At 40.3% G+C, this 13,902-nt stretch overlaps 1 protein-coding gene across 9 annotated transcripts in view; it reads left to right on the plus strand.

Annotated features, from left to right (window-relative positions):
* Positions 1 to 13,902, plus strand: part of CELF2 (CUGBP Elav-like family member 2) — a 1,986,852-nt gene that overhangs the window by 1,565,174 nt on the left and 407,776 nt on the right. For all 9 annotated transcript variants that reach the window (XM_044088293.1, XM_044088297.1, XM_044088292.1 and 6 more), the window contains exon 8: positions 5,045 to 5,108. In XM_044088293.1, the coding sequence (XP_043944228.1) occupies positions 5,045 to 5,108 (64 nt within the window). The remainder of the gene's footprint in view (positions 1 to 5,044; positions 5,109 to 13,902) is intronic.

Here is a 13,902-nt window from a genome sequence, read left to right on the forward strand (position 1 = left end):
TTGATCTTTCCTACATTTTAACACCACTTTTGGACTTTTATCTTTTTTTTTTAAATGTACTTTTTTATATTTTTAAATGTAATTCCAGAGTCTGCCCACATGGGGTCTTGCATCTTGATTTTTTAGTCTACCTATAGATATCCCATAATGCATTGTTTGACATTAAAATATTACATCACAGCCCCTAAGCTCCTGTTAATGCCTTGACTTTACATGTGTTTTCACATATACCCTGCTTTCTTTTAGTCAGTCAGGTTTAATGACCACTTGCTTTTCAGTGACTACTTAAAAGACAAAGATTGCTTTAAAACATGTTTTTCTCAATGCTTCTACTTTATCTGGTGGTCAGTCTGCTATCCCAAGGAAGTTTGACAAATTATTCAGGGTACCCCAGAGACACACGCTACCTGTTTGTAATTCTAAAGCAGATCCAGCAGTTATTTTGCTATCCAAATCTGCTTCTGTTACACAGGTTATGATAGTTAACCCCATTCTCTCTGACAACGATGGAAGAGCAGTGAATAAGTTAGGGAAGAAAATATATTCTTCTAGTACTTTAGCTTTCAGAATTTTAAGCTGCTGAAGTTTGAGAACATGCAGAAGTTAATGACAAACATTGCTGACAGCTGTTTCTCATGCCACTAAACAGATTTTAAAGTATGCCTATGAAAATGTTGATTCTTCATGTAAAGCTACGATTTCTGGATGAGTTTTGAGGAGACTTGCGTGGCTAAATTCTCAAAGTCTTCCTGATCATGATAAAACCAAGATTTTAAATTCTTATTTAGGTAAACAAGTTCTGCTTGGCCCTTTTGCATTCGAGGTGCTTAAAAGATGTGAAGGAAAGGGAAAAAAATGATTCAAAGCTTGTCTTGGATTTTTCAACCCTCCTTTTTCAGAACAAATACTAATTTCCCCTTCCCTAATAAGCAATTTTAGCAGCAAAGAGCCAGCAAACAAGGTTTTAAAAAGCAATGGAAAGGAATCTGTAAAAAGAAAGGAAAACCCTCTAATAATAATGGACAGTTCTTTCAGTCAGCTTGACTATCCACCTGTTCAGCCCCCCCCCCCCCAACACACACACACACCCCTAGCAACCTTTTCCATGTTTGAGACTTCACCTCCCTTTGTGACATCAGATTGTCTCAGACTGCTAGGTTCTGAATGTAATCCAGCAGGGATACACTTCACAATAGAAATCCCTTTCCTCTTGTCCAGGAAACCAGTTTTACTATTTCCTCTCATCTTGAAATACATGATATCTTAGGAAATCATAGAACCTGTGCCCCCAATCTCCTAGGCAAATGTTTTTATTCAACATTTTTTTTTGTTTCCCAGAATGGAAGGGTGCTTGATGCCTGTACTGGAGCTTACCTAAGACTTTTTGTCAGGATTCCGAAGTTCAAGATGTTATGTTCCGTCTCTTGTACCAATGATTCCCCACATGCTTTCATGGTAAATCTGGATCTAAAGGGTCGCTATCATCGCATTCGCCCATTGCAGAGCATTTCAGGTGTTTTAGATATGCTGTGTCTGGCTTGTCAGTTCTCTTTTTTACCCTTTGGACTGTCGACAGCAGCAAGGATTATTCACAAAACGCCTAGATCCAGTTATTGTTTATTCCAGACTTCAAGGCATTCACATTTTTCTATATTCAGATGGTTGTCTTTAACTTTTTTAAACCCTTTTATTAAAATATGGCATAGGCACGCATACATTAATAGAAAAGAAAGTAAACCATTTTAAGTTTTTTTTCCAATTACACATATTTCACATTACATGTTATAAAGAAAGAGAACATGTATTTGGACAATTTTATCTTTACAGACTCTCTTTCTCAGTTGACAAAAATCTTTAGCTACTAATCAGGCAACTCTACTTAATCTGGGTTTTCAAGTAACCTTTCAGAAGTCTTCTGTCATCCCTTTTCACTTAATGATTTTATTGGGGGTGCTTGTTGGACTATGCCTTGGGAATGCCCTTTCTCCCTCTAGACAAAGTAGACTTGTTTTAGAAGCTCTTCTTAAATATCTCTTGTCAAAACCATGCATATGCAAGGAAGTTTCTCGGATTTCTGAAGTACATAGCATCAGCAGTTTTCATGCTTCCACTAGCCAGGCTACACATGCAGGAAATAGAATTGCACCCTGGATCCGTCTGGATTTAGCATGTACACCCTTGGTCTTTTTAGATCCCAGTTCTGGGATTTGCAAAGAGTGAGACTGGATGATGGGTGGACCATAAAACTTGCAATCCATTCTCCTTTCTTACCTCCTCACCAATCAAACACCACAGGTACTTCAGATCTGGAGTGGGGAGCATTTTCAAAAAAGGTAAAAATACAAGCTTTATGGGATCCTGTAGACATATAGAAGTATATAACAATCAGAGAGATGCTGGCAGTTATCAATACTTTGAAGATCTTGAAACATTTCTGGCCCCCCTGGACCTCTGCAGGTGTACACAGGCAACAACATTGTCATGTGACCCATAATCTGGGGAGTCCCAGATCTTGCCCCCTTTGCAGAATTGCCATGATGCACTTAAATAGATTTTGAAAGGAGTGCTACAGACTCCTATACACAGGAAACAACTGTTTTTTTCTTTGTCATTTGAACTTTGTGCTTGAGAAGTTTACTCAGTCTCCATTTGAACCAGCTCATAAGGCTGGATTAAGTTTCTTAACTTTATAGTCAGTTTTACTCATTGCTCTGACATCAGCTAGGAGAGTATCATGATTTACAAGCAGTTGTCGTGAGTCATCCCTTTCACAGGACAGCGTTTCTTTGAGTACAAACTCTGTCTTTATGTCTAAAATTCTCTCAAGAGTTTATTTTAAGCCAGACTGTTTATTTCCTGGTTTTTATTTCTTAACCTGGAACACGGGAGAAAGAATTCTTCAAACTCTAGATGTAGACATGCAGCACATATACTACCTAGTCAAAACTTAAACCTTCAGGAAAGCCGATCAGTTTTTCTCCTCTGAAGGTAAGAGGAAAGGACAAACAGTTTCAAAATGGACCATTTCTATGTTGTTATCTCATGCACTTGTCTTTTGTTAGACTCGCCATAGTAAGCCATTTCAGGCAGGGTTACGGCCAATTCCACAAGGACTTTGGCTTCTTCAGTGGTTTTCTGGAAAGGGATAGACTATAGAAATTTTCTAGAGGCAGCAATATGAAACTCTGTACACACTTTTACAAAGTACTACAAACTGAATTCCGTTTCTAGGTCCAGTACAGGCTGTGCTGGGACCATTTTCTGGGGGCTCCTGGAGTCTTAGTTTATTGGCCTCCTCCCTTGTTTCCCTTTTCTTCCCTATGTTGTGATAATCTAGCCAAATAGCTCTGGCTAATACAGCAGTGATCTGTGTTTGAACATGGTATTGTCTAAATGAAACTTAACAGAAGATGCTCTAAAGATCACCGTTGCAGGAGCATCCCATCCCTCCAGACCCACATATGCTTGCTTGTGTTTGTGTGTGTGTTTTGCCAGTGTGTGGATTTCTTCACTCTTTTTATGTATATAGTTATTGTTTGATGTTTCCTAGTATTGTTCTTCAGGACTGCCTCCATTCTAGGCAAAAAAATGCTACCTGTCTTTTTTATGGATCTTTGTTCAATTGAACTCCTGACAGAGCATACAGAAGTTGCCCTTTCCTTTTGGAAGCTGGCCAGATGAAATGGGGTAGGCACAAACAGCTTAGGCTACAGCAACAGTGATGTATTAGAACATTTACTGTTATAGTAAGTTTCACTTACAAAACTCTACTTGCCGTCTTTTTCTTTATTTCTGAACGATACAGAACTGAATTTCACTACTGGTCTTGTTTCTGACTTTTCAAAGTTGTGAGGTAAACTGATGGTTATAATAATCCTGTTTGCTTGTGGCTTGGAATATGTGGAACAGAGAAATCAGTCAGTGTTACTCATGCTTGCTGCCATTTCAACAGGTACACTCTTTATGTAATATGTTTACATGGTCAGGCAACATTACAATTTATCTCTGTTTTGTAAAGTGCATTTCAGGCAGGGTTACGGCCAATTCCACAAGGACTTTGGCTTCTTCAGTGGTTTTCTGGAAAGGGATAGACTATCGAAATTTTCTAATGGCAGCAATATGAAACTCTGTACACACTTTTACAAAGTACTACAAACTGAATTTCGTTTCTAGGTATCACTTCTGTGTCACTGTTAGACAGAGGCACAGTATACTAACCTCGAAAAAGGGCATAGCAAAATAAATTTAAAATGGGTGGCGAAAGCCAAGCACATTCTGGCTAGGCTTATAAATGCCCTAGGGCAGATAGCCTAGTATGAACCTATGAACCTATTAGGTGAAAGCACATCTAGGAGAGAGCACATCTCATTGTTAAATATGGGCATTCATCAGTAATGCAGCCTTTTGAATTCATTCTGTTTCAAAATTTTGTTTTAAACTTTTTAAAAAGTATGAGTTTGTGGCAACGTATACCTCCATTTTTGCAGTCTATAAAATATTGCTTGATATAAAGTTGTAATATGGAATCCTGAAGCAACTCTACAGTTATGGCACACTTGTGTGCTTGATTGTTTACATTCCTTTATAACAGCATTGCAAGAAAGATTTACAGAGCATGTATTGCTTAACTCTACATATGTAGGAACTAAAAATGATTGGGGGAGGGACTTCAAGTGGAAGAACTAAAACAAAACCATGATTGACAGAGAGAGGTTATGGTAGCTGTTGTACTATTGAGAGTTGTAATTAGTCATGCTATGTTGGCTTAAACAGATTTAGCACCTGGCTGTTAAGAGTAAATTGATTAATCATTTTAAAAGTAAAACACTATTGAATTTTCCCTCTGTGTATGCATTGCCTAGTAGAGATTGCATATTAATATGGATTTAAATCACAGACTCTGAGGAATTTGTCTGTTTAGTACCCATTTAGGTATAAAATTATTACTTTGCGAACATTAAAAAAATACTAAAACCTATAAATGCTGAATTCAAGGTATGCTTTTCTTTTTGGCTTTTTTCAATTTTTGCCTCTTCTGTTCTAGCTCCTTCAGCAAGCGACCTCATCTAGTAGCTTGGGAGCCTTCAGTGGTATTCAGCAGATGGCCGGTAAGTACTCTGTTCCTGAATTTAGTTTTAACCACCTGTAATCTGCATTTATTTTCCTAAGCTTTTGCGCTTTAGTATTTTAGTCCACTATTTTAAGAATTATATACACATCATTATATGGGGAGCATTCCCACTAGCTTAGTGCACTTCAACCTTTTAGCCATTGTCCAGACAACCAAAGTGAAACAGAAGTGGCAGTTTGGTAACCAGTGGCTTAATAAATCTGCAAGTAAAGAAACATGCATCATAAGACATTATTTAATGGGAAAAAAATAAATGGTTAGACAACATATAATTTCCTGCAGTATTCCAGTACTGAAGTAGTATGTTGTGCAAATTATTAAAGTGTTTTGCTCTATGGTATTGAATATTTTATTTTTTTAGCTTTTAAAGATATATATACCTGCAATGTTCACCATTTTCACTGACTGGTAGCACACTTGATTCTTTTGCTAACAGATGAATCTTTCGGCTAGGAAATCAGATGGTAAAATTATTTGAAATCCTATTAGCTGGAAGAATTTATTGGTAATGAGCTATGCTATTGATAACCAATGTGTAATGTATAGCCAGAGGTTAGGCTTGGAGTGTAACCTTCTGTTTTAATGTTCTCACTTTCACATGTTGACGGAGCATGCAGTATGCTCAGTTATCAGTAGGTGAACATTGTTTCTGTAATGACAAGTCTTTAAAAATGTAAGTAAAAACTTGTTTAATGGAATACAGTTTTCAAAAAATCACATTTTCTGTTTACTGTGATCACAGATGAGCTTAACCCATGGTTATATTTTTGGGGTACCTGACAAATCTTCGAACGCTCAAAATTTCAAACATTACATGGTCGAGACCAAATGTTCGAAATTTTGAATGTTCAAAGATAGACTTTCAACGGTGCCGTATGGTGCAGATAGGGAGAATTTCCCTTTTCTGCACTGAAATGCGGTCTCGGAGTTGGTATATTTAAGTAGGGGGGTGTGAGGGGCACAGCTGTTAGTGTTTTTTTTCTTTTTTAACTTTTTTTTTTATTTGATGTTCGAACATCCAAATGTTGAACATTTGGTCTCGACCATGTAATGTTCGACATTTGGATGTTCGAACATTTAACATAGACCCTATTTTTGAATACTTTGCAATTTGTATAGTGCATTTGAGAGGGATTATTCCTCTTTTGTCATACCACACATGTCCAAACATAGATTTCATAGCCAGCTTTTTCCTTGTAGTAAACAGACTTACCTGTAGACTTGTACCTTGTTTTGCTTTCTTATTTTATCACGTTTTCTTAGATATTTACTTCAGCCTTTTTCAAGAATATGGGAAGTCTTTTGCCTATTCTGACAGTCAATGAGTTTAAATCGTCCTTCAGATGAGATGCCTAGAATCAGGGACAGTATTTAATTATTACTCTAATTCATTTAAGAAGTTATTAGAAAAATAGCTTTTGTATCAACTTCCTTTTCTTGAACAATAAGAAATATGAACTGTATGTCTGGCACTATTGACTGACTGTAATTCTCAGTAATTTATCAGAAAATCAAAATTTAAAAACCCATATTCAGGTTTTGGGTTTTTCTTAATTGGATTGTAAGCATTTTAGGCCTCTAGACTTGTGTTTTTAAGGTTCTGGCTTTTGTCATGGATTGCAGGTCATGAATATGACTACTTAGGAAAATCAGCTGATGTACAGAGACCAGTGAAAACATGCCGAATGTCTAGAGGTGATGAAATATGTTACTTGGGAATCACAAAGACTGAACACTAGATACCATATATCTCTTCTTTGACTTTGTCTAAAGGTAGAGAAGCTCAAAGTAGGTGACCAGTCACAGGTCAGCATTATAGACTGGTGAACAGCATAAGAATATTTGTTTCAGTTCAGCATAACTGCAGCATTTCTTATGCATTTTACCATAAAGGAAATAAAATGGTAGAGAATTAAAAATTAAATAAGACTTTGCTTAAGCAATGATAGCACTTTGAATTTCATTACAGGTTAATGGTAGTATCTCCAGCCTAAAACTCAGTCTGTAAAGAAGAATACTGACTGAACTATTGTTTTACCTAAGACAAACCGATTTTATGAAGGGAAAACAGTAACATGGCTACCATTGACCAGCAGTTTATTTATTTATTAATTACAGTTTGATGACCGGGATAGTCCACTGGGCCTGGAAGAGCCCGTTTTCAGTGGATACCTGGGGAGAAAAGCTCCACAGGATATAGACAATTTTAAAATAGTTATACAAAAGTAAATAAAGTAGAACAGTGAAAAATACAGAGAATATGCAATGTGTTAAAAAAAGGCATAACATTTCTAATCCTAGGTAATGATTTACAAAAGTGAGATTCATGTAGTTAAATAATTATATAATAATGCAGTGTTATAATTTTCTATCATACTGCCATTAAAAGGCTGTGAAATGTACAGCTGGCAACAGCATCTGCCTGCTTATTCCTCTAGATCTTGTCTACTAGAGTATATTATGTGCTCCATGACAAAAATGCAGTAAAATATCCCAGAAGGTACCATAATGTGGCTGTTAACAAATTTAGTGTGATGCCTGTACACAGTACTAACAGCAGAACTGGGAATGGAAGCTTGGCATAAGTGAGTGCTACTTTTACAATGGCATTTGGTAGTAAAGTCATAAATGTGATTAATTTATTAAACTAGTTATCCTGGTGAGAGTTGTGCTAAAAGCAAGTCAAGGGATAGACCAGATTTCTCTAGCCCCAGAAAGTGTCTAGGTCGTCTTATAAATTCCCAAACATTGTCATACAGGTTGAGAAAGAGAGAATCTCTACAACATGTCCTGGGCCTGCCCAATCCCTGGTACATCTCCCATGGGAGACACCCAGGGGGGTATGCATACAAGGTACAAATACAACCTAATGTAACTCCTGTCAACAAAACACATAGTTGCAGTCTGAGATCATCCCAGTCTGCTTAGTTTATCTCAATACTACAGAAAAAAAACAGCTACCCTACAAAGGAACCTCATTTGTACCTCTTGTATTTGCACTCTTATCCTATCAGTCACTATCCAAAGCTCATTTACCCATAGGTGAGGGTGGGGAAATAAACTGACCTGTAAGGTGCGAATTTTATGACTCAGTTTTTGCTTTATTACCAAAGTCCAGGACAATGGTTCCAGTACTAGTCCCACTGCAGCCATCCACTGGTTAGTCCCCTAGCCACCTCTGCTTTCACTTATGGTAAAGACCTCCATTTACTTGAACTGCTCCACATGCAATATCTGATCCCCTGAACAGTAATTTTAGTGAAGGTGAGGTAAATTCTGCAAAACTACTATAGTAGTAGGGGAGCATTCATCATTCTCCTTTGTTGCGAGACTATGGAATTAGTATATTTTGTTGGGGGGTTGTTAGGGTAGCTTGTCTCCCACATCCAGGGGTGCAGAAAAAGATAGTTTCTGAAGTATGCTCAAAGTAGTTTTACTGAATTTGTTTGTCTGAATTTACTTTCATAGAAATTTCTGTCAGATTGAGTCAGATTCCAGAAACTGGGGACAAAATGGCAACGTTTACTAGGGGAATTACTTGAAGAATGAATTCTAAATGTTTCCAAACGTCTAAAAGTGTACTAAAAACTCAAGGACAGTAATGTTTGTAGATAGTGAAACTCCATGACAGTGAACAGACGAGCTGAATTTCGAGAGCAGATCGATCAAATACATTCTTACTGGTAAAAGGCGATAAATTTGATTTTGTTTACTTATGTTTTGATTACCTCAGATGAATTGAGATATTTTACATCTAAACTAATGGTAAAAGTATTTTTTCTGACAAAGTCCAGTGTAGTCTGGTTTATAATAAAACACGCACACACATATGTATATGTATGTGTGAAGAGAGAAGGAAATAGGTTGAGATGAAGAAGAATGGCAGCTCAATACAGCACTTGTGAAGTCTATAGAACAGATGAAGCCAAGCCAGGTATAAAAGTAAGGTACCTAAGAAAAAGGTGGCGGAATGCAGAAGTCCAAGAAGTTATGTAAAGAAAGGATTGCAGGGAAAAACGTCGGAGATAGGAAAAATGGACCAGACTATGAATGAATAGTAGCTCATCAAACGGCTAAGACAGCAGTTGCAGTATCAAAAAGCAGGGCATCAGAGGGTTCTGGAAGGTGAGACTGCAGATAGCACAAAGAAACCCTTTCAGGCTGCAAGTCAAACAGAGAAAGATAAAGAAGGTATTTGTTAGCTGTGAAGCTGAGTTCATCAGTTACATTATTATGCTAACCAGTTTAAGTGCAACCTAGATCAGTGGATGGGGAATAAAAAATGTACACCTGGCCTGGCACCCATATCCCTTATGGAGAGAGGTTGCTTATAAATGCCTGACCCTCAGTGTCCTATTCGGATACAGGAAATCTTTCTTTTCAGAAAACGTAACTAGGCTTAGAAAGCCCCCCCGATCATTAACCTAGTAAAAATCTATGAATCAGACACCATTCGTAAGGTATGCCAGCAATAACTTGCTGACCAGTGTACAGGACATCAAAGGCAGATAGGATTATTTCCAGCAGCTCTCTGAATGAAGAACATTCCACTGAAGCTGTACTGCCCCATGAAAGATGAACTAGAGCCCACTCTAGATGAAATAAGAGCAGCACTAAAGAAATCAAGGAACCACTTAAACTTCAGGATCATGCAAACCCCTTCCTCTGGCACTAACAAGCTGTTTTGAAAGAAAACTATATAAAGTATATTTAACGATACACAGAAGCCAGACAGTTATCCATAATAGCAGGCAGACTACACTTGAATTCTGAGTCAGTGTTAGAAGGGTCTGCCTTATAGTACAAACTGTTTGCACTAGAAAAATTGTCAACTAGTTGTATTATCAAAATTATTTAGTAGCATTGCTGAAAGTTATTTTTTAATCCTTTGGCCAAAATTAAAGTCAGCAGACTCACAAATATGTAAGTTATCTTTTCTTTGTCCTTCTATTCCTATGTTGCAATATTCTTGTAGGATTTTCCTCTTCAAGCAGTACGTCGGCTCCTATACAAAAGGTTCAGGTTAGCTGTTGCAGCTGCGTGGGACATCACACGTAGGGGCATAAACCAGGTTCCTTAAATGTGACGTCTGCACGCAAAGACCTCAGAACTTTTCAGCCACAGACAACCAACGCATCGTGTGCTTCACTTCTTCAACGCAAACGTCTAAAAAGCTAAGTACCCCGTTGGGTTTTTTTTCTTCTGTTGTCTTGCTAAGCTTGGTTTGTTGTAGATAGCCAAAGCTGATGTCAGCAAAAAAGAGTAAATGGCAATGCGGGTGCCAGATTCCCTATAAAGACTTGCATGACTGCTGCGTTTTTTGCTTAGGCCGGGAGCATGACCACAACGCCTGCTCCATTTGCCAATCATTTGTACCTAAGACCCTGCACGGCCATCTGGCCACCCTTAATCTTTATTTGGAGAACCAACGGCTTAAACATTTAGCCCTTAGGATGGATCCCAACTCAGAGGCATCGACAGAACCTCCGCGTAAGAAGGCCAGGTTTCCTAGGCCCTCTTCCTCTGCTGCTCTGCTACCAGATGCCCTGCCATCTTCCGATTCAGGGGTTGAGGGGAGCTCAGAAGAACTGTTGACTTCAGCAGCGACCCTTGTGGAAGCCGTTTTGCAGCCGAGGACTGGCATGTCCCCGGAGTCAGCCCAGACTCCGACTACCGTCATGGTCAAGGGGGAACCAGAATTAACAGAGTCTCCAACCGGATCCCTTCTCTGGAAGCTACTTCTGTTATATCAGCATTCAACTCCAGGCCTACGCCTAAGTCCACTCCATCCAAAAGAAAACAAAAGGCCAAACATTTGACCATGACTAAGGAAGGCCTACCTGACTGGCAGTCCTTCACTTCCTCCTTGATGCATGCCTTCAGCCTCATCTACCTCTATTCTACCACTGCTAAGCCCTAGGTTTGCTTCTGCTTCTTCTCTCCCTCCTCCAACCTCTCAGGATAGGAGCAAGACACTGATTACTCCTCTTCTGAGGAATCCATCTCTTACACCTCACAAATTGCTTCCCCTTAGGAGTACTACTCCCCAGATGAAGAATCTATTGAGGGAGACTCTATTGCAGAGGATATTACATTGGTGAAACTATCACCAAAATGAAAGAATATTTCAAATGGGACACCTCTCAAATGTCTGAAACCCAGAAATGGGACTCTGAATTGTTACAGGTAGAATCCCCTCACCTTCTGCTATCCCACCTGTCATCCCTGCATACTTGGATGCTTTTTCCTCTGCATCCAAGATACCAGACTCTCAGCCACCTGTCCCTAAATGCCCAGACCACTTTTACAAGGTGCCTGAAGATCAAAAATTTCTAGTCACCCCCCACGACAGACCCAGCTGTCATTGCCACATACCCGGACAAACAATCCAGACTCATTCCATCTGCCTCATTCTTACCCACTGACAAAGATAGCAAATCTATGGATAGGATTGGTAAGAAGGTCTACAACTCTTCCACTTCGGCTTTTAGAGCCATCAGCTATCAAACTCATTTGACCAAATTTGCTTTGGACGTGGTCTCTCAAGCTGCCACCTTACTAGCCAGTACTCCTGACTGCTCCACTAAAGCTGACATTTCTTCAAAACTTTCTCTGGCTGCCCAAGTAACCAGACACTCTATCAGATGCAGCTATGATGCTGCAGAGGCTTCTGCTTGCTCTGCAGAATCTGCCTCTGTTCTCAGTAGTTAGTCCTGGCTTAGACTTCAGCACCTACCAGAGGACTTTAAGTGTAAGATCTTGGATGCCCCCCTGGACCCCAATTTCCTCTTTGGAAAACAATCTTCAGATCTGTTAAAGAACCTGCAAGAAAAGAGTAAGGAATTGCAATACATAAAACATTTATTGGTGTCCCCCATCCCCAAATACTATAGGAACTACCCGGTGGCCAAGGCCACTTTTGTCAGACATAACCCAGCCCCTGCTGGATCTGCCTCTTCCAGGCCTAGAAGAGCTACCAGAAGAACAACCTCTTCCAGGACACCTGCCCCTCAGCCTCCCCCTAGGCAGCCCTTTTGAGACAGAGGAGGCCCCAACAATGCGTGACTGCCTTGCCCCTTACCCCTCTCTGCCCATCTGTCTCACTGCCTGCCCTTCTGGAAAACCATCACCACAGACAGATGGGTCTTGGCCATCATCCAAAAAGGATACTTCCTTTCCTGGAAAGAAAGTCCACCCCTAAGAAAAATTCCCTTTCCCCCAAAAAATCAAGGCATCTTTTGCCACGAGTCCTGACAGACCTGATCTTTGGTACCGTAGAACCTGTCCCCTCAGGACAGGAAGGAAAAGGCTTCTACTCCCGACTGTTCCTGGTCCCCACAAAAGACGGACCATGGAGACCTATTCTAGACCTTTCCTTCCTAAATCTATTCTTACAGGTGCCTACCTTCAGAATACTGTCGCTCCCAAGCATCCTTCCTGTTATATGTTCAAAGGCTTTCATGGCCACATTGGACCTAAAAGAGGCTTACTTGCACATTCCTATACTACCCTCCCACAAAAAATACTTGCGTTTCTCTGGACTCTCCTCTCTTTTCCAATTTACTGCCTTGCCATTTGGTCTCTCCACTGCCTCCAGAGTGTACACAAAATGCCTGGCACCCACCATTGCCCATTGCAGAACACAGAGAATTCATGTTTATCCCTACCTAGATGACATCCTGATCCTGGCAGACTGCAAAGAAACCCTTTCTGCCCATCTGCTATTCACCATGTCCCTCCTACAAAATCTGGGGTTTACCCTCAACCTCCCAAAGTCTTCCCTAACACCAGAGCAAGACAAGATATTTCTGGGTTGCAGAATCAGGACAGACCTAATGAAGGCTTTTCTACCCCAAGACAAAGTCAGCTCCCTGACCACCCATTTCAAAGCCCTGCTGCAGACCCATGTAATCACTGCAAGACAATTCCTAAGGACCCTGGGCCTTATGGCAACAACCATCCCTGTGCTTCCACTTGCCAGATTGCATATGCGAAAGCTACAATGGTATCTAAAAAACATTTGGTCCCAACAGCAGCATCCCCTGGAACAAGGAATCACTCTTACCCTGCCTAAAGGCAGAGGTCCACTGGTGGATTCAACAAGTACAGCTCAATCCCGGTCTTCCCCTTCAGTCCCCACTTCCAACTCAGGTAATGCATACAGATGCATCAGACGCAGGATGGGGAGCCACTTTGGCATCCTACAGGGTTCAAGCAGCATGGCAGTCTTCACTGAAGGCCAAACACATCAACGTGATAGAAATGACAGCAGTTCTCCTGGCCCTGAAAACCTTCAGCCCCCTGCTTGTACCAGGTGTACTCCTAATACTTACAGACAACACAGTCATGTGGTATCTCAACAAACAGGGAGGGACAAGAGCGTACCTCCTGTGCAGACTAACATTGCGGATATGGGAGCTAGCCTCTTACCACAACCTGTCCCTGCAGGCATCATACATCCCCTCGCAGGACAACAAACAGGCAGACCTTCTGAGCAGAACATCCTCCCCACAGCATGAATGGATGCTGGACAGGACAATCTTCCTGGATATATAGTCCACTGGTGGGGCACTCCTCAAATAGACCTGTTTGCCTCCCCTCAGAACAGACAATTGCAGACCTTCTGCACCAAGAACTACTCCCTTCTAGCCTGGAGAGTAGACACTTTTAACATCTCTTGAAAGGGGAAGTTTCTATATGCCTCCCCCCCCCCCTTCCCACTGATTCAAAAGTCCTCTTGAAAATCAGGAGAGACAAACCAAATATCTTGT

This window comes from Protopterus annectens, chromosome 11.part0 (assembly GCF_019279795.1).
Source record: "Protopterus annectens isolate FY-2018-M chromosome 11.part0, PAN1.0, whole genome shotgun sequence".
Classification (NCBI taxonomy): Eukaryota; Metazoa; Chordata; order Ceratodontiformes; family Protopteridae; genus Protopterus; species Protopterus annectens.